The 22,566-nt window shown below is 42.1% G+C and overlaps 1 protein-coding gene across 1 annotated transcript in view; it reads right to left on the reverse strand.

Annotated features, from left to right (window-relative positions):
• Positions 1 to 479: 479 nt before the first annotated feature.
• PLAC9 (placenta associated 9) overlaps positions 480 to 22,566 on the reverse strand; it is a 38,516-nt gene continuing 16,429 nt past the window's right edge. Inside the window, exons 2-4 of the mRNA XM_040437247.1 lie at positions 15,895 to 15,986; positions 12,562 to 12,685; positions 480 to 581 (exon numbers count right to left, since the gene is read on the reverse strand). Of these exons, the coding sequence (XP_040293181.1) occupies positions 571 to 581; positions 12,562 to 12,685; positions 15,895 to 15,986 (227 nt within the window). The 3' untranslated portion in view covers positions 480 to 570. The remainder of the gene's footprint in view (positions 582 to 12,561; positions 12,686 to 15,894; positions 15,987 to 22,566) is intronic.

Raw genomic sequence — 22,566 nt, forward strand, 5'->3', positions numbered from 1 at the left:
TGCTCTGCATTTCACCTGGCAGTTCATTTTCCACTCTGAATACATTTGCTTGCTTGAATTATGTAACTGATGAACATTTTAGGTTTATGTCCAAAATTTCCAATACTCTTATTATTGAGGACAAAATGAGGCAGTCAATGAGGTTAAACTTATGAGATTTTGTCTCAGTGAAATTCAGTTTTTTTTTGTGTTTCCCTGACTAAACACCCTGTTGAAAGACAAGTGAAAATGTATTGCGGTATGTTTTTGTCTCCATTTCCTAGGTGATGCCCAACCTACACCTTTGCTGTTCTTTTTGGTTAATATTAGGTCAAAAAGGGTCTAGTTGGTTTTTACAACAGTTTGGAAAAGTAAGTTGACAGTTTACCTGGTAACATAGGTAATGTTCATGTTTGATTTCAGTGAATAAAATAATTTTCATGCTAAGTTTACATCTTTTATGTCCGATACATTTTAGAAAGCAACAGATCACAAGCTTCTGGTGTAGTAAAATATACCTTTATTTGTCACAAAGCACACAATGGAAAAATATAAAAATTGTGTTCAGAAAGTAAGTATTGTTCTGCATCTTCATCTAGAATCTGCAAGAAATAGAAACATGAAAGAAATTAGTTTTTCTATTGGGAAACCAATACTTAAAAAATTAAGCATACCTTGAATACCAAGAATTTACAAATGTATTTTTCTTGACCCACTTCCAAGGGTTATTATGACAGTGGAGTTATAACCATGGGCTACACCTTGTACAGGTTTAGGACTACACACATTCTAGTGCAGTTGGATTATTTTGTTAAACATATCCCTGATTTTCTCAAGGGGCAGCTCACATGTTTGTGCCGTAAAAAGAATTTTACCTTTTGTGTTGTTCCGCACACAGAAGATAAACCTTTGTATACAAAGGTAGTTATGTCTGATTAACCTCTGGAATGGGGGAGGTTATACAGCTCACCACAAAGAATCCCTCATTGTAATTATATTCAGATTAAAGTATGGACCAGCTAGAACTGTGAGTCTTTTATTTAAGTTGTTAAGAGGATTACCGTTGATTTCATGACTTAAAGGGAACCTGTCACCAGTTTTATGGTGTCCTAACTAAGGGCAACATAAATAAGTGACTGATTCTCTTAGCAAAATGCTGGGTCACTTTCTTTAATTGACCCAGTTAATCTGCCAACATCTTGTATTGAAAAGCTCCAGCTGATAATGATAAGTCCTGAATATTCATGAGCTCCTGACTCTTCCCGCCTACCTGCTGCTGATTGACAGTTATTTTCCATATGAATCAGCAGCAGGTGGGCAGGGGAGTGGCTATAGCTCTGAATTAAAAATACGCTGGACTCACTGACATCACGCTGGACTCAAATCAGCTCATTAGCATGTGGCACCTTTGTGTGTATATTATGAGGTAACCATCTGTCACACCAGTAAGTGAATACATCTAAGGCACTTTTTAGTAGTTAATGATTGTATATAATTAGTTAGATTATAATCAAATATCCACATGACAGGTTCCCTTTAATGAGGGTCTGACCACTGGGGCCCCCTCACAGCTACTAAAATAATGGCACCTTAATTTCACTATCCTCACTGAAGGCACTGTGTGCACATGCGTACAGCGCCATCGAAATAGACCAGTGCTAGAGAACTGAAATAATATGACTAAAATCCATGAACACTGCAGCTTCTGCATCTAGGTAGATTCTCTGAGCATCTGTGACACCATGGATGACATCACAGGGATTCCCAGTGGTAAAGAGATCTCATGCAGGTAAGACAGGATCTGCATCTTTTCTGCATGTCTCTGTATACAGCTCACCGGCAACAGTGATCTAATGAGCAATACCGTTAGATCATCGTTATTAATGATGTGTATATGGGAATGGCAGCAGGCAGATCAATTTAGGCTTATAGTATAAAATAAATCAATAAATACATAAAATGAATTGCAAATAAGAAAAAATAGTAAAACAATGAAAAAGGAGATTAAAAAAACTCCTCTCTGCATTAGACAGCTCAAGTGAAAGATGACATTTTTCTTTGGGGTGTCAAGGCCCAGAACAGCTCTGGTCATGAACAAAAAATGACTATATTTTAAGTTTTTCCATATTTTGTTCTAAACTGTGTTATGTTTTCTCGTGTTCACTTTGTCTATTGTTACATTTTTCCTTGTATGCATTCTTCCCATCATATATACTCCTCCACATGGAAATTACAGCACCAAGTAGGACAAGCTGTAAGGACATACAAATTGAGGCTCTAGCTCCAATCTCTGACATGTGGGAGTGACATAAAAGCCAGATCAAAAGCAAAGCTTTTTAGCCACATGAAACCACAAAAATTGTATTGAAGTCGTGTGGGATTATTGTGCGATGCCTCCTGTTCATCGATGTGCCAGTTATCACCACTTGTCCCAAACTGGGAGGGACAGAATCATTGAACTGAGAGACCTAGGTTTATAACTTCGTCAGATCGCTACGCACCTAGACCAAGATGTCAGCACTGTACAGTATTGCATGTCCCAGTGGTTGGGAGAACAACAACGAACTGGAATGACAGCAAGAGGTGCGCAGAGTCGAACTTCTGCACCGATGGATCATCTGATTAGAAGAATAATGATCCATTCTGTACTGCATGTGAAATCAGGGCTAGGGAAACTAGGGCAGCAAGCAGTGTCTACTCAAACTATCAGATACACATTGAGCTTTGTGCCAGACGTACACCTATAGGTGTTCCAGTGACCTCATGCCACTGCTCTTAAAGGCTATTATGGTGCATAGCAAGACAGCAATGGAGACTAGAATGGAGGTCTCTCCTTTTCAGCGATGAGTCCTGCTGTTGTCTCGAACGCAATGATACCCAGAGGTTGCAAAGAAAGGAAATCCAGCAACTCTAGGATGCTGTTTCATAAAAGCTTATTTTATAGAAAAATTCCAAAAATGTGGAACGGAATCATATCCTCCATCTGTAGCAAACAATACTAGGATAAAAAATGTTATTGCACTTGCAGCTCAATTTTTCAGTTTTAACATCTTGGCGACCTCCATCTTACATGTATGGTGGAAGTTGCCACTTTAAAGATGGCGCCCATCAGCTCATGCAGAGGGCACCATAGCCGCCAAGCTTTTGCTGTTTCAAACCACAACATCTGAGTGGTCCGGAGGCGGGAGCCGAGCGCTCCCGCGCCTGTATCAGCTTTCCCTGGCAGAATTTATTTTCAAGTTTATTTTTTTCAGTAATAAAACGCAAAAAAAATTATACAATTTGGTATCGCTGTAATTGTACCAACCGGGAGAATGAAGGTAACAGGTCAATTTTACCACATAGGGAACAGCATAAAAACAAAACAGAAAACTGTGGCAGAATTGCATTTTTTCCAATTCCACCCCAACTTTTTCCAGCTCTCCACTACATCATATGCAATATTAAATAGTGCCATTAGAAAGTACAACTTTTTCCACAAAAAATAAGCCCTCATAAGGCTATGTGAACCAAAAAATAAAAAAAGTTATGCATCTGGGAAGGTGGAGAGTGAAAAACGAAAACTGAAAATCGGTCCTCTAAGGGTTAATTAACCCCTTAATGACCGGGCCATTTTGCACCTTCCTGACCAGGCTGATTTATGGAAATCTGACATGTCACTTCATGTGGTAATAACTTTTGAATGCTTTTACTTATCCAAGCCATTCTGAGATTGTTTTCTTGTGACACATTTTACTTCATGTTAGTGGTAAATTTGAGTCGATATAAACCACCTTTATTTATAAAAACATCCTAAATTTAGCGAAAATTTTGTCATTTTCAAAATTTTTATTTCTCTGCCTTTAAGGCGGATAGTGATACTTAAAAAAATATATATTTTTTAATATTCCCCACATGTCTACTTTATGTTGGCATCATTTTTTTAAATGGCATTTTATCAGAAGGCTTAGAATTTTAGAAGCAATTCTTAAACTTTTTCAGAAAATTTCCAAAACCCAATTTTTTCTGGACCAGTTCAGTTATGAAGTAACTTTTTGAGGCTTAGGCCTCTTGCACACGAATGTTTTTTTTCCCGTTTACCTTCCGTATACGGAACCATTAATTTCAATAGACTCCGTACTCCGTATGCCTTCTGTTTCCGTATTTCTGTTTTTCTGTTCTTCTGTTCCGTTCAAAGATAGAACATGTCCTATTATTGTCCGCATAACGGACAAGGATAGTACTGTTCTATCAGGGGCCAGCTGTTCCGTTCCGCAAAAAATGGAATGCACACGGATGTCATCCATATTTTTTGCGGATCCGTTTTTTGCAGACCGCAAAATACTCAAAAAGCCACACGGTCGTGTGCAAGAGGCCTTACATAGTGGAAACAACCCATAAATTATCCCATATTAGAAACTACACCCCTCAAGTTTTTGAAAAATGATTTTACAAACTTTGTTAACCCTTTAGGTGTTTCACAACAATTAAAGGAAAATGGAGATGAAATTTCTAAATTTCACTTTTTTAGCAGATTTTCCGTTTTTAATAATTTTTTTCCTGTAACACGCAAGGGTTAACAGCCAAACAAAACTTAATATCTATTACCCTCATTCTGCCGTTTACAGAAACACCCCATATGTGGTCATGATCTGCTGTATGTGCTCATAGCAGGGCACAGAAGGAAAGGAGCGCCATATAATTTTTGGAGGGCAGATTTTGCTGGACTGTATTTTAGGCACATGTCCCATTTGAAGCCCCCTTCATGCACCCCTGCAGTAGAAACTCACAAAAAGTGACCCCATTTTGGAAACCACAGGATCAGGTGACAGTTTTATTGGTACTATTTTGGGATATATATGATTTTTCATCGCTAGATTTTATGCTTTTTGTGAGGCAAGGTGTAGACAAAAAAAATGGCTGTTCTGGCACAGTTTTTATTTTAGTTTTTTTTTTAGATAAATCATGTTTTTGTGTCTCCATTTTCTAAAAGCCATATTTTTTTATTTCTTGGGCGATTGTATTATGTAGGGGCTCATTTTTTGCGGGCTTAAGTTACGGTTTAATTAGTACTAATTTGGGGTACATATGGCTTTTTTTATCATTTTTTTATAAATTTTTGGGGGAAGTGAGATGGGCAAAATTGCAATTCCATCATAGTATTTTTATTTTATTTTTTATGGCGTTCACCGTGCGGTAAAAGGAAAGTGATACTTTTATACATCAGGTCGTTATGGACGTGGCGATACCAAACGTGTAATGTATTTATTTATTTTTTATCCAATTATAAATGAGCGGATATGGGAAAACTTTATTTTATTTAAATATATATATATATACACTGCTCAAAAAAATAAAGGGAACACAAAAATAACACATCCTAGATCTGAATTAATTAAATATTCTTCTGAAATACTTTGTTCTTTACATAGTTGAATGTGCTGACAACAAAATCACACAAAAATAAAAAAAATGGAAATCAAATTTTTCAACCCATGGAGGTCTGGATTTGGAGCCCCCCTCAAAATTAAAGTGGAAAAACACACTACAGACTGATCCAACTTTGATGTAATGTCCTTAAAACAAGTCAAAATGAGGCTCAGTAGTGTGTGTGGCCTCCACGTGCCTGTATGACCTCCCTACAACGCCTGTGCATGCTCCTGATGAGGTGGCGGACGGTCTCCTGAGGGATCTCCTCCCAGACCTGGACTGAAGCATCTGCCAACTCCTGGACAGTCTGTGGTGCAAAGTGACGTTGGTGGATTGAGCGAGACATGATGTCCCAGATGTGCTCAATTGGATTCAGGTCTGGGGAACGGATGGGCCAGTCCATAGCATCAATGCCTTCGTCTTGCAGGAACTGCTGACACACTCCAGCCACATGAGGTCTAGCATTGTCTTGCTTTAGGAGGAACCCAGGGCCAACCGCACCAGCATATGGTCTCACAAGGAGTCTGAGGATCTCATCTCGGTACCTAATGGCAGTCAGGCTACCTCTGGCAAGCACATGGAGGGCTGTGCGGCCCTCCAAAGAAATGCCACCCCACACCATTACTGACCCAATGCCAAACCGGTCATGCTGGAGGATGTTGCAGGCAGCAGAACGTTCTCCATGGCGTCTCAAGACTCTGTCACGTCTGTCACATGTGCTCAGTGTGAACCTGCTTTCATCTGTGAAGAGCACAGGGCGCCAGTGGCGAATTTGCCAATCTTGGTGTTCTCTGGCAAATGCCAAACGTCCTGCACGGTGTTGGGCTGTAAGCACAACCCCCACCTGTGGACGTCGGGCCCTCATATCACCCTCATGGAGTCTGTTTCTGACCGTTTGAGCAGACACATGCACATTTGTGGCCTGCTGGAGGTTGCGGAGGTAGCGGTCCTGCTGCTGGGTTGTTGCCCTCCTACGGCCTCCTCCACGTCTCCTGATGTACTGGCCTGTCTCCTGGTAGCGCCTCCATGCTCTGGACACTACGCTGACAGACACAGCAAACCTTCTTGCCACAGCTCGCATTGATGTGCCATCCTGGATAAGCTGCACTACCTGAGCCACTTGTGTGGGTTGTAGACTCCGTCTCATGCTACCACTAGAGTGAAAGCACCGCCAGCATTCAAAAGTGACCAAAACATCAGCCAGGAAGCATAGGAACTGAAAATTGGTCTGTGGTCACCACCTGCAGAACCACTCCTTTATTGGGGGTGTCTTGCTAATTGCCTATAATTTCCACCTGTTGTCTATCCCATTTGCACAACAGCATGTGAAATTGATTGTCACTCAGTGTTGCTTCCTAAGTGGACAGTTTGATTTCACAGAAGTGTGATTGACTTGGAGTTACATTGTGTTGTTTAAGTGTTCCCTTTATTTTTTTGAGCAGTGTGTGTATGTGTATATATATATATATATATATATATATATATATATATATAGAGAGAGAAGGGGAGAAGCGGCCCCCCATAGTACCCACGGAACCTGAAAAAATACATAAAAATTCAACTACCATCCAAATAAAGTCTTGTAATTGTGGGGTATACCGGTATCTACTATACATTATAAGATGTTCACCAAGTGCTGACAAACTTAGGGCATGTGGTATAGAAGAATATAGCCACACTACATCGTAAGTAGCCCAACTAACTATATGTGTCTGACCATAGCTTGTATCAGACGTAACTGCACAAATGATGACACGTATAATGAAGAAAAACATAAAGTGCTTGCTTGTCTCAAATTGATTGTACCCTGAAGGCTGCTTGCAAAGTGCAGATTTATACCCAAGCTTCTTTGTTAGTTGAATTAAAAAATACTACCAAAAAGGAAAAATCTGAGCAACCATTTACTTTTGTAACTACCTACAATAGACAATATTACCAAACAGTGAATATAATACATAAATATTTACCAATACTACAACAAGGTGAAGTGCTTGGACAGTTCATAAAAAGGGGTGTCAGATTTGTACAAAGACGAGCACAGAGATTGGGCAATGTAGTTTCTCAGAGTCTGTTTTCCCCTGGGAATGTACATCAAAAGACTTGGCTGTCTTTTCCTGGTTTTTACAAATGTGGCTATTTGAAATGCAAGGCATGTAGGTATGCTAGAGTTAGGCTACTTTCACACTACCGTTCAGAGCGGATCCGTCTGGGGTCTGCCCAGACGGATCCGCTCATATAATGCAGACTTTGGATCTGTTCAGAACGGATCCGTCTGCATTATATTGTAGAAAAAATTCTAAGTCTGAAAGTAGCTTCAGACGGATCCGTCCAGACTTTACATTGAAAGTCAATGGGGGACGGATCCGTACAGTGTCAAATTCAAACGGATCCGTCCCTATTGACTTACATTGTAAGTCTGGACGGATCCGTTTGCCTCCGCACGGCCAGGCGGACACCCGAACGCTGCAAGCAGCGTTCAGGTGTCCGCTTGCTGAGCGGAGCGGAGGCTGAACGCTGCCAGACTGATGCATTCTGAGCGGATCCGCGTCCACTCAGAATGCATTAGGGCAGTACGGATGCGTTCGGGGCCGCTTGTGAGCCCCTTCAAACGGAGCTCACCAGCGGAGCCCCGAACGCTAGTGTGAAAGTAGCCTTAAATGGGTTGTCCAAAATCAGAGCTGAACCCGGATATACCCATATTTTCACCCAGGCTGTTATGAGCATCAGAGCATTTCATGCTCTCCCTCAATCCAGCACAGGGCAAGGGCTTTTTTGTTTATAATAACACGCTGCTGGGTGGAGGCTTCCCCCTAGCATTGTTCCCGGTGACGTCACCGGGAACACTGCGGGAACATGAAATGCTCCGAGGCTCATAACAGGGTGCTGCCTGGGTCATAATTCTTTTCAAGCATGTACCACTATTCAGGAGTTTAAAATCAGGGCGTACATAACTTACGATACCACACATGTGATTTACCTGGCAACCTGCATGTCTTAGACTTCACAATAAATGGGTAGCTTATTAGGTTTAAAACATAACATTTATTAATGTATATGGATAAAATAATGGGCCCTACTATACTAAACAATTCTTAATAGTTTACCACTAGTTACACTAATCTCCTATAAAAAATGGGCGGAGATGGGAAGGGACCATGTATAGGGATAGCAACAATGTAAGAAAACAGGGTGAAGGGTAGCCAGGTACCAAGGCAGAAAGACACAGCGCTGGGTCCAAACCCTAGATAGCCCTGTCCTTCTATATCCTCCCTCCTATCTACTTCAATATCCCTATTGTCACCCTCCCTAATTGTGGACTGCCCAGCTTTGCCCGATAGCCAGAATATGGTCCTATAGATGTTATCCCTAACAAGAAGGGCAAGGGAAGGAAAAGCTGGCAAAAAATGGATGTGATGAAACAAGATCAGGTATGTTCACAGCTGAGATGAGTCACCTATAGTGCCTGAACAAGTTCATACACACAAGGATGTATATAATCAGATGATCAAAATGTCCCAAGAATGTACATATTCAAGTGGTCATGGAGTCCCGACGCGTTTCCTCAGTGATACCTGATTCGTCAGGGGACAAAATTATATCCAAGGAGCCCCTAAACTGGAGTCACTTATCCAGCAAAATAGAGGGGTCACAGAGAGCACATTAATATATTATGCCTAATGAGCTAATACAGTCCCTCCTGTGATGGAAAGCTGTACAGCAGATAAACTGCATAGGCAGATAATTATGTGGCCTCCAACCAGCTAAGCGTTATGGTGATAAAGGCCGAATTGCCCTCTATTTCACAAGGCCTGTGGTAGTTCCTGGTATTTAGTCTCTGTTCATATAGAGAAAAATATATAGTGTATTCAGTATTCGATATACATTAATGTCCAGGTGTGAGTGCCAAAACCTGGCAAGTCAACCAGGAATAACCAGAGGTCACCAGTCTTAACTGTACAAGGTTGTACTTGTCAGTAAAACTTCAATCCAGGCTTAGTAAACCAATGATAGTCAATTCATAGATGCATCACATTAGTTAGGAGTATCTATTTGGTATGCCTCCCAACCAATTATAAATACATCACGTCAGTTGATAGTATCTATTTAATATACATTGTAACCAATCTCCCACTAGTAATATCACTAGCGGACGTTTAGAGATCCGTGCAATGTTGCTTATCAAATGCTGTAACAATCTGATATAAAAGCATATAGGTATAAGCGGCTTATCTGTCCAGTTGTTGATGGTAACTGTTCCCAGATAGGAATGGGTGGAGGGTGCTCCCTGGCGTCCCGCGTGTAGCAGTGACAATGAAGCCATGTTCGCGGGTCATTTAAAAAGCCGAGAAGCCCCGCCCCCATCCAACGCCCCCTCATTGTCAGGCAGCGTCATAGTCACGTGAAACATCAGCTGTTCCGCCTATAGTCACGTGATTCTATTCCTTTCTATGATGCTTAGTGTGGAGGCGGGTTCCTGCTGCCAGGCAACCAAGACGAAGCTCAGCCTTCATAATGAAGTCGAGCTCCATACATTTGAGGTGGCCAAGCAAAGCGCCGTCTTCACATGTTAAATTTCAGACGGCATATACTCTCCACTGCGCATGCTTGAGGTGGGTGTTTTAGTGAGGTGCAGAGATGAAGTCAGAGGGCAAGTAAGCTCGACCTCCGCTCCCACTAAGATCTAAAGTATTTTCCAATGGTCCGCCTGGTCTGCAGATCACCAAATGGAATATCAGAGTTTTTAAGGTGATTCCTCAAATAACTGTCGTTGCCAATTAATCGCTTCAGCGCAACCATATTTTAAAGTACGTCTTTTATTCATATCTCAATAGAAGGTATAATAATCTAGCTCGGTATATCACTCCAACAAAATCATTTGTTATTATAAAAATCCTATCCACATTTAGCACGTTCTAAGGGTGACTGAGGGGGGGACCGGACCATGTCGCTGAAATGCAGAGAGATGTATTAAGGTTCAATATAGCAACCAAATGACAGTTGCTCATTTAGACCCCTAGGGGCCACAGTTTGAAGGTGAAATATCCACCAAGTCTCTCTCTGCAAAATCCTCCGGTCCCAATCACCTCCCCTTTTTGGTCTCACGACTACTTCAATGCCCATAAATCTCAATTCCGATGCATATGTAGTCTTGAGAATATTTCTTATCCTAGTATTGTTTGCTACATATGGAGGGTATGATTCCGTTCCATATTTTTGTTCTTTCCTAGATGTGATCATGTGATGCCCCTAATATTGGGGCTAATATTTTATAAAGTCAATGTTTTATTCAGTTTTGTATGTCATGAGTAAGGAATAGGTCTAGACTGAAATATGTTGATTGTTCCACGGGAGAATTTTTGACTGCTCAGTCTTTGGACTATTTAAAGGATTTTTCAATAAAATAAACTTTTATGAAACAGCATCCTCCAGTTGCTGGATTTCCTTTTTTTGTTGCCTGCTGGACCTCCTTTGTCTAGATCCGTGGGAATGACCAGGAGTGGTGAGCGGATCAATCATCGTTTATGTTTGTTGATACCCGGAGGTTGGTCTGGAGGCCACATGGGCAGGGAGTGGTCTTCGCAAGGGAACGTCATACTGGTCCTACTCCCAGGATTATGGTGTGGAGTGGCATAATGTAAGGTAGCTGGAACCCTTTAGTTTTTATTTCATGTACACTAACAGCTTGGCGTAACATTAATTTGTTCATGGAACTAGTGGTACCGCCATTTCTACAAAGGGACCCATTTTTCGACAGGACAATACCAGGCCGCATGTTACTCATGCTACTGTGAGCAGCCTGAGTGGTCTAAACTTGCTATCATTGCCTGCAGCATCTCCGGACTTGTCTCCCACTGAGCACAACTAGAATGTCATTGGCGAGCAATTGCAAAGGTAGCTGCCAGCAGTGGATCTTGATGATTTGTGTGACCAAGAGCCTTTAGTGTACATGGCAGAACATTACTCAGGTAAAATAAGTAACCTCACCAAAGCATGTAATTGCATGTATTTCTGCACATGCTGCATATACTTGACACTGAATAAATTGAGATGCTTTGAATATTTTGTTTCTATTTTGCATCATTAAGGCTACTTTCACACCAGCATTTTCCCTTTCCGCTATTGAGATCCGTCATGCACCAGAATGTTCCGTTTGGTTGCTTCCCCATCGCAGACAGAATAACGCTGCAAGCAGCGGTTTTATGGTGCCGAGCAAGACGGATCCGTCATGACTTACAATGTAAGTCAATGGGGACGGATCAGTTTTCTCGGACAAGATAGAAAACTGATCCATCCCCCATAGACTTTCAATGGTGTTCATGACGGATCCGTCTTGGCTATTTTAAAGACAATACCACTGGATACGTTCATATCAGATGCAGAAAGTTGTATTATCAAAACAGATGCATTTTTGCTGATGCATGACGGATTCAGACAAAACTGAAACACTAAGTAGATACAGTATTTATCAACACTATTGGAAGGGAAAAGTAGAACTGTTGCACACAGTCACCAGTTGGGTCGCTGCTTTTATTTTCTAAAGAGCCTCTGTGAAATGAGAGCTGGAATTTTAGTATGGACAAGTGCTCCAGTTTTCCCTTGCTCCAATTTTCATGAAGTCTCGCTATTGTGTTATGACTGGTGCAGGACCTAAGTGTGCAGTGCATAACATAGGGATTCATAGAGACTGCATCTCTACCTCAGGTCCTGCACTAGCCAGTGATGACGAACTGCTAAGCTAAATGTGGCAGAATCCTGACTCAATTTGCACAAAAAAAAACTCCAGTGTATGTGCATTTCACCAGATTTAATGTGAGTTTTAGGCACTTTTTGAACCTCAGTAGTTTTTAAAATTGTCTAGAAAAGGTCTGTGGCAAACCAATATATTGTCAAAAAAACAGTAGTCTAAAGTTAGCCAACCAAAGGTTGTCAGAATGTGGACAGAGGGTTGTCTAACAAGTCTAGCACCAAATCTATCACACAACATGAGCCACTGTGTTGAATCTTCTGCTTCCCTCACTGTGTTGAATCTTCTGCTTCCCTGGTCTAGGTATAAGCTGTCTCAATCTAAGATGGTAATAAGAAATGTCCCCAATGTTGCAGTTTTGTCTAAAGTGTTTTAATAATGGTAGATGTTTTAATTTTTATTTAAATATTTCTCATTTATTTACTAACCTTCCTCAAATATATTCAAGAGAGGGCCACTGGGTGCTACCGACAGGGCCCAAGAAGATCCAGAAATGGTGTCGAGCAAAGAATTGACTTCAGAATACAGGTGCTCCACAGTTTTTGTCACTCTCTAGAAAACAAATGGTAAGTACCTAGGTATTTTATTTCCACCACTTTCACAGTCACATAATAGAAATGTAAATTGTCCATATAGAACATTTATCAGGGTTATAGCCTTCACAGATGACTTTACATATGCATAAGGCCTCAAGCACACGACAGTATTTTTTCACGGTCCGCAAAACGGGGTTTCGGGATCCGTTTCTGTTTTTTTTTCCGTGTGTCTTTTTTGGAGGATCACCAGACATGAAAAGTGAAAAAAAAAATCTAAGTCATGTTTGCCTTGAAAATGATAGGAAAAAAACGGACACTGATCACGGACGCGGATGACAAACTTGTGTGCCTCCGTGTTTTTTCACGGACCCATTGACTTGAATGGGTCCGCGAACCGTTGTCCGTGAAAAAGATAGGACAGGTCATATTTTTTTCACGGACTGGAGACACGGATCAGGGACGCGGATGACAAACGGTGCATTTTCCGAGTTTTCAACAGACCCATTGAAAGTCAATGGGTCCGCAGAAAATCACGGAAAACGGAACAACGGACACGGAACCCAACAACGGTCGTGTGCATGAGGCCTTAATTGGGGTTTGTGATTTTATATAAACACAGTTTAAAAATATTTATGTGAGTCCTATCTACATCCAGTTGCTAAAATACCAGAGGATGATACATTTTGAGTTTAATACTTGATTAACCTAGCACACAGAGAATATAAAATGAAAATAAAAAATCCAGTGATAATTTGTGGCCAACCCCTCTTTTACTTTTATGACATCAACCAGGATAGTTCTAAGTTGCCCACTAAGAACATTCATAACTTATAAATAATTGTGCAGCTCCATTTAAAGTTTATGGGACCAAATATGAATAAATTGACCACTTAGTGCAGAGATTACCAGACTGTATCTTTAAATACACCCTTTTGACAAGCGGAGTGGTAGGCTAGGTCTACAGGACGACATGTGTAGTGTGACAATAAGTCGCGCGACACATAGGGCACAACTACACTGCAACATGTGTCACACGACAATTTTTATAATGGTAGTCTATGGTGTCGCACTGCGACATACTGCGACGCGACAGTTGCAGAAAAATCCATCTTGAATGGTTTTTTTGAGACTGTCGCAGTCGCAGTATGTCGCATGTCGCAGTGCGACATAATAGACTACCATTATAAAAATTGTCACGCGACATTGGTGCGACAAAATGTCGCCATGTAGACCTAGCCATACCATCCATTTGTCAATATATGTTTACATTTCCAGGAGGTAAATCAGAAGTTTTTCCGGTACTTAGATAGTGATGGCCTAACCTCAGGATAGGTCATCAATATTAGATTGCTGTGGGTCTGACCACTACTGATCAGCTGTTTCGGGCAGGTGCCATAAACCATACAGTGAACTTGTGCTGGAAGCACAACGATCTCTCAACTGTGTAGTGTGTGGCAGCTGAACTGCAATACTCCCGTGCTGGAAAATACACAGTGGATGGAGCTTTCTGTCCACTTTAAAGTCTCTGCCACCAGTGGCTATCCTGAACAGCTGAAAGGTGGTGGTGCTGGGTGTCATACCCCTACTGATCTGATATTGAGGACAGGCTATCAGTATCTAAGTCCTGGAAAGCCATTCAGTGCTGAATACAAGTATTTACTATGTTTAAAATCCCATATTTTGCCACTGAGAGTGTCTGTTTAAGTCCCCTAGATGGTGAATATCCCTTTGTCTTGGTTAATATCCCTTTGTCCTCCTTAAAGGGTTTCTATCACTTCGTTTCACCTATTTAGCTTTCAGACACTAGCGATCCGCTAGTGTCTGCTTTATCTAACCATCCTAATATAAGAGCTTATTGTCCTGCCGTTTAGCTAAAAAAATAACTTATATAGATATGCAAATGAGCCTCTAGGTGCTATGGGGGCGTGAATAGCACCTAGAGGCTCCGTCTACCTTAACAAACTGCCGCCGCCCAGCGCGTCCCTCCAGCCCGCCCATCTCCAGCTGAAGCGATCCTCTCCGTGCGCGTCTCTGTTCTGCGCATGCGCAGTGAATGTCTGATCGCTTCCCTGCTCAGACATCTCCACTGCGCCTGTTCCTCGGAGCGCTATGACGTCATCGGCGCAGGTGCAGTGGAGATGTCTGAGCAGGGAAGCGATCAGACATTCACTGCGCATGCGCCGAATACGAGGAGCATCGCATTCCGGAGGAGATGGGCGGGCTGGAGGGACGCGCTGGGCGGCGGCAGTTTGTTAAGGTAGACGGAGCCTCTAGGTGCTAATCACGCCCCCATAGCACCTAGAGGCTCATTTGCATATCTATATAAGTTATTTTTTTAGCTAAACGGCAGGACAATAAGCTCTTATATTAGGATGGTTAGATAAAGCAGACACTAGCGGATCGCTAGTGTCTGAAAGCTAAATAGGTGAAACGAAGTGATAGAAACCCTTTAAAATCCAGCATATTACTACAGCAATGCTGTAAAAAATCCAGACAGTTCAGATAGCAAAGAGGGGTCCAGGAAAGGGCTACGTAGTAAAGTAGTTACTGGGGAGTATTCATTCCCACACTATTTAAATATATATGTTGCATGTGTATTCCAACATACATAGTGTCCATCAAATACTGTAGGTGATGGATTCAGAAAAAAACACAAGGGGGTGCTATGGGCCTGTGAATTGGTAGTTTCCATTCTAATGAACATTCCATGCAGATATCGGGAATCGTAATGATCATTTTATGAAATGTTTAACAGCTAGAATCATTACCTCATATAATTTTGTTCACAGGTACTTGTACAGTTTTGAAAAGTGTTTAAAAAAAGGTTTGACAAAATTTGTTTAACACATTCACCAGTTCTTAATGCATGAGGAAGAGGAATATGTTCATGCCCAGGCATTGGCCATTTTGATAAATGTAGCACAACTTACACTATTTTCACCAACACCTTAATGCAGGCATCCTACAACGCTATTGAACAATCCCCTTAGTGTACTTTCACTTGGCCTAATGAATTGTAATTCTAATGTTCACCCTATAGATGAACTGAAGCCATGGTAGGCATTAGTGCAAACTGCACTATTCAAGTAGTAGATTATCAGTTTGTCACACCTCAGTGAAGAGCAGACAATGCCCATTTTACAGTAATGTTTGTTTGAAGGACTCCTTATAGCTTGAAAATCTGATCGAAATGCGTCTGCTTTCAGAGAATACAATAAACCTTACCTCCTCTATTGCATCCAAACGTTTGTGGACCTTTTGGTGTTCATTACACCACTCTCCTCTTTCTCTCTGCAAGGTACTCACTGGGTCAGCAGCTAAGGGTTAAAAAGCAAAACATTAAGGTAAAAGATCAAGATATGTTCAATGTCATACCAACCTCCAACTGTTTAGAGATATACAGTGGCGGAAATAATTATTTGGCCCCTCACTGATTTTGTAAGTTTGTCCAATGACAAAGAAATGAAAAGTCTCAGAACAGTATCATTTCAATGGTAGGTTTATTGTAACAGTGGCAGATAGCACATCAAAAGGAAAATCGAAAAAATAACTTTAAATAAAAGATAGCAACTGATTTGCATTTCATTGAGTGAAATAAGTATTTGAACCCTCTAACAAAAAAAGACTTAATACTTGGTGGAAAAACCCTTGTTTGCAAGCACAGAGGTCAAACGTTTCTTGTAATTGATGACCAAGTTTGCGCACATTTTAGGAGGAATGTTGGTCCACTCCTCTTTGCAGATCATCTCTAAATCCCTAAGGTTTCGAGGCTGTCTCTGTGCAACTCTGAGCTTGAGCTCCCTCCATAGGTTTTCGATTGGATTAAGGTCCGGAGACTGACTAGGCCACTCCATGACCATAATGTGCTTCTTCTTGAGCCACTCCTTTGTTGCCTTTGCTGTATGTTTTGGGTCATTGTCGTGCTGGAACACCCATCCACGACCCATTTTCAGTTTCCTGGCAGAGGGAAGGAGGTTGTCGCTCAGGATTTCACGATACATGGCTCCGTCCATTTTCCCGTTTATGCGAATAAGTTGTCCTGTGCCCTTAGCAGAAAAACACCCCCAAAGCAAAATGTTTCCACCCCCATGCTTGACGGTGGGGACGGTGTTTTGGGGGTCATAGGCAGCATTTTTCTTCCTCCAAACACAGCGAGTTGAGTTAATGCCAAAGAGCTCTATTTTGGTCTCATCAGACCACAGCACCTTCTCCCAGTCACTCTCTGAATCATTCAGGTGTTCATTGGCAAACTTCAGACGGGCCTGCACATGTGCCTTCCTGAGCAGGGGGACCTTGCGAGCCCTGCAGGATTTTAATCCATTGCGGTGTAATGTGTTTCCAATGGTTTTCTTGGTGACTGTGGTCCCTGCTAATTTGAGGTCATTAACTAACTCCTCCCGTGTAGTTCTAGGATGCTTTTTCACCTTTCTCAGAACCATTGACACCCCACGAGGTGAGATCTTGCGTGGAGCCCCAGAGCGAGGTCGATTGATGGTCATTTTGTGCTCCTTCCATTTTCGAACAATCGCACCAACAGTTGTCACCTTCTCTCCCAGCTTCTTGCTAATGGTTTTGTAGCCCATTCCAGCCTTGTGCAGGTCTACAATTTTGTCTCTGACATCCTTGGACAGCTCTTTGGTCTTTCCCATGTTGGAGAGTTTGGAGTCTGCTTGATTGATTGATTCTGTGGACAGGTGTCTTTTATACAGGTGACTAGTTAAGACAGGTGTCCTTAATGAGGGTGACTAATTGAGTAGAAGTGTCTAACCACTCTGTGGGAGCCAGAACTCTTAATGGTTGGTAGGGGTTCAAATACTTATTTCACTCAATGAAATGCAAATCAGTTGCTATCTTTTATTTAAAGTTATTTTTTCGATTTTCCTTTTGATGTGCTATCTGCCACTGTTACAATAAACCTACTATTGAAATGATACTGTTCTGAGACTTTTCATTTCTTTGTCATTGGACAAACTTACAAAATCAGTGAGGGGTCAAATAATTATTTCCGCCACTGTACAGTAGTTAGTTGGCTGAAAGTGAGTCTAGTTTATTCTTTTATAAGAAGGCAAAAGCCACCTGGTATAAACGTACTTGCCACTGAGGGGAAGACATGTTCCTGATCCCTACTGGTAAATTCATTGAACAGATTATGGATTAACAGTCTACATTTGCACCAGTAAGGCTAGGTTAACATATTTACGTTGTGCCTGGCCGGTTGTTTTATGCTGGAGTTGAACACAACAGATATATGTAGATCATCATCATAACTGATGTGCTTGATGTATGTGCACAATCCCATAGAAACTTTGGGATCAGTTCTGGCTCAGTTTCTCTCTCTGGGGAGACTGGTGGAGTCAGATAGTTGGATATATGTGTAGGGAGCCTAACCCTGTATTTGAATTTCCCATGCTTCATGTCTAACCCTTTATGTCTATACTTTGAGCTATTACAAAAACGTACAAGAACTTATGAGAGCATGATACATAACTTTACAATTCAGGTAGTAAAGTAATACTTTAGAGCAGGCATGCTCAACCTGTGGCCCTCCAGCTGTTGCAAAACTACAACTCCCAGCATACCCGAACATCCTACAGCTATCAGCCGGCAGCAGGGCATTGTGGGAGTTGTAGTTTTACAACAGCTGGAGGGCCGCAGGTTGAGCATGCCTGCTTTAGAGTTTAGAGTTTGACCATAAAAGGGTTGTCCAAGCCACTTTTATTGATGACCTATCCTCAGGACAGGTCATCAATATCATATCGGTGGGGGGCCAACACCCAGCACCACCCGCCGATCAGATGTTTGAAGAGAAGGCCATGCACCCTGCCAGCGCAGCCTTCCTTTCATTGTTTACCTGCTCGCCGTTGACATTGCAGCAGTGAGCAGGTGTAATTACAAGAAGCTGTCCCACTCGTTTGATTCGTTGTTATACACTTGAATAGGAACAAGCCGTCCCATAGAAGGGAATGGGGCGGCTTCTTGTAATTACATCTGCTCACCACTGTGGTTGTGACGGCGAGCAGGTAAACAATGAACAGAAGGCAGCGCTGGCATGGTGCACGACCTTCTCTTCAACCAGCTAATCAATGGGGTTGCTGGGTGTTTGACCTCCGCCAATCTGATATTGAGGAGTTATCCTGAGGATAGGTCATCAATAAAAATAACTTGGACAACCCTTTTAACCACAAGCAATGACCCAGTGTTCTCTGTGGGGTCAACAACAATAACTTTCTCATTAGTTTTGATAGGGACTAGGGCTGCACGATATGGGAATTTTGTGCGATTGCGATTAGGGCCCAAAAAATTGCGATAACTATATGCAATGCAATATTTTAAGGGAATTGTGCTAGAGGTCTATTTGCTTGGATTTTCCCGTATGAGCCGCTGATGCCGCCACAGGAGCCCCTGCCGTGACCCGTCACCCAGGTACCATATTTTATTGCTTTATAAGACGCACCTGATTATAAGACGCACCTAGGTCTTTGAGGAGGAAAATAAGAAAAAAAAAGATTTTGAACCAGAAGGTGTGCTTTTGGTGGATTTTGAACTAATGGTGGTCTGGGTATGACATTGTTACGGGGGATCTGTGGATGGCACTGTTTTGGGGATCTGTGGATGGCACTGTTATGGGGATCTGTGGTTGGCACTGTTATGGGGATCTGTGGTTGGCACTGTTATGGGGATCTGTGGTTGGCACTGTTATGGGGATCTGTGGATGGCACTGTTATGGGGATCTGTGAATGGCACTGTTATGAGGGATTCTTTGGATGGCACTATCATGAGGGATTCTTTGGATGACGCACTGTTATGGGGATCTGTGGATGGCACTGTTATGGGGATCTGTGGATGGCACTGTTATGGGGATCTGTGAATGGCACTGTTATGAGGGATTCTTTGGATGGCACTGTTATGGGGGACCTATGGATGAGGCACTGTTATGGGGGAACTGTGGATGACACGGTTATGGGGATCTGTGGTTGGCACTGTTATGGGCATCTGTGGTTGGCACTGTTATGGGGGTCTGTGGTTGGCACTGTTATGGCGATCTGTGGTTGGCACTGTTATGGCGATCTGTGGTTGGCACTGTTATGGCGATCTGTGGTTGGCACTGTTATGAGGGATTCTTTGGATGGCACTGTTATGGGGGATCTGTGGATGGCACTGTTATGGGGGATCTTTGGTTGGCACTGTTATGGGGATCTCTGGTTGGCACTGTTATGGGGATCTGTGGATGGCACTGTTATGGGGATCTGTGGATGGCACTGTTATGGGGATCTGTGGTTGGCACTGTTATGGGGATCTGTGGATGGCACTGGCATGAGGGATTCTTTGGATAGTACTGTTATGGGGGACCTATGGATGACGCACTGTTATAGGGGACCTGTGGATGACACTGTTATGGGGATCTGTGGTTGGCACTGTTATGGGGATCTGTGGTTGGTACTGTTATGGGGATCTGTGGTTGGCACTGTTATGAGGGATTCTTTGGATGGCACTGTTATGGGGGGTCTGTGGATGATGCACTGTTATGGGGGATGTGTGCTATGACACATAGGGCCATGAGGGGGGGCAGCATAAGATGCTATATGTGTGAATGACACACACATAGCATATTATGCTTGCCCCCTCATGGTCCTATGTGTCACAGCAGTACTTTAATAATGTCCCCTCATGTGTCCTAAACCGCGCACATAACTGTCTTTGTATGCAAAGTCTTTCTTTACTGCTGAAACAATCACTCTCCTATTGATAAACTCCTATTGATAAAATAACCAGCCTCTGTACTCACTATGAATGCACTGCAGCGAGCGGGCCGGCCAGCGCATGACTTCAGTCAGTCAGTAACGCTCCTCCCACTTCATTAATGAAGCAGGAGCGCGACTGACTAAAGTCATGCCCCGGCCGGCCCGCTCGCTGCAGTGCATTCATAGTGAGTACAGAGGATGCCGATTTTATCAATAGGAGTTTATCAATAGGAGAGCGATTGTTTCAGCAGTAAAGAAAGACTTTACATACAAAGACAGTTATGTGCGCGGGGCCCGCCATGACTTGCCTCCAGCTCCTCCCCCATCCCCACACTGTAACTGATGTATCGCCGGCCGCGCTGTGCAGCATAGCATCCGGCGATACATCAGTGTCAGCCACGTAAAAAGTCAACCGTCGCTTTATGAGACGCACAGTGTGTCTTATAAAGTGAAAAATAATAGCAGCATTTTAGGGTCGGCCATATCGCAATCGGCGATTATCGCGATACGATTGCTTTGGCGATATATCGTACAGGCCTAATAGGGACCATTTATATACTTTTATAAACTCCCAACATTGAAATTGCAACACCAAAAAGGACAAGCCGTTAATTTTTTGCAGAAATACCAGAGGAACAGAACAACACAGAGTAGAACAAATGATGCACGATTGTTTTGTTATGAGGAATACAATTATTTCCTAAAACAACAAGTCTGAAGTGGTAACATATCCTCTTTGAAAGGTTATGTAATACTTGGTCACTGATGTTTCACACAACAAAAACACAGTGATTGTTACACCAGCCTATTTCACTAGCTGACGCATAGTATATTGGCGAGGAATGATTGCTACCTCATACAATTGTGATCATTACCAGCAACATATCCCTGATTATACAGGGAAATGTGCTGCCAATAATCTGAATGAAAGGCTGGTTTCACACGAGCGAGTTTAACTCATTGAATCATTGAACTCCCAGCGTGTGTCTGCAGAAGCTCCCATACTGACCATCCTAGCACTGACGAGGTCGCATAGCATTATATTGATTTATGATGCTATGTAACCCTTACAGTTCTGGAATGTATCCAGAACTCTAAGGGTTATATAGCATGATATTAATTAATATAATGCTATGCGACCCCATCAGTGCTAGGATGGTCAGTATGGGAGCTTCCACAGACGCAGCTTGCGAGTTTAATGAGTTGAACTCACTCGTTTGAAATCAGCCAAACATGACAAGCGTTTGCTCTTTTTCAGCTTATCAGGGATACAATTATATGGGCCAATTATCGGGAACAAGTGCTCCTATGAAGGCTTGCTCCTGATAATTGATCAGCAAATCGGGCAGTGCAATAGGTGCATAACATTTTCCTTAACTTATCTAGCACTTGCTGCAAAGCAAATAAGACACAAGGGGAATCAGGTTCACCGGCAGGTGCTCCTTTAAAATGCAGCCATTGCTTAGGGCCGTCTCTCAGAAGTCCTGCAAATGTTATTTTATTTGTTTAGGATGTTAGAAGGCTTAGACGTTTACAAGCAATTTTTCAAAATTTCAAGTAAATTTCTAAAACTGTTTTTTTTTTAAAGACCAATTCAGTTTTAAAGTGACTTTGAGGGGCCTACATAATAGAAACCACCCATAATTGACCCAATTTTAGAAACTACACCCCTCATATTATTCGAAACTGATTTTAAAAACATTAATAATCCTTTAGGTGTTCCATATGAATTAAAGCAAAATTGATTTTTTTGTAGATTTTCCATTTTAATCCATCCAAGCATTAACAGCAACACAAACTTCAGAATTGAATTCTCTGATTCTGCAGTTTCCACCCCATGGGTGGTTGTAAACTGCTGTATGAGCACACTACAGGGTTCAGAAGGGTAGGAGTGCCATTTAGCTTTTGGAGAGCAGATTTAGCTAGAATGGTTTTAGGGTGCAATGTCACATTTGAAGAGACCCTAAGGTACGCCTACAGTGGAAACCTCCTAAAGTGACCCCATTTTACAAACTACACCCCCCAAGGAATTTAACATGGAGTGTAGTGAGCATTTTGACCCCACAGGTGTTTTGCAGAAATGAATGTACAGTGGACTGTGCAAAATGAAATTTGAAATTGTACCACAGATATGGCAATTCAATGACCAATATGC

The sequence above is a fragment of the Bufo bufo genome, chromosome 6 (genome assembly GCF_905171765.1).
Source record: "Bufo bufo chromosome 6, aBufBuf1.1, whole genome shotgun sequence".
NCBI classification, from domain to species: domain Eukaryota; kingdom Metazoa; phylum Chordata; class Amphibia; order Anura; family Bufonidae; genus Bufo; species Bufo bufo.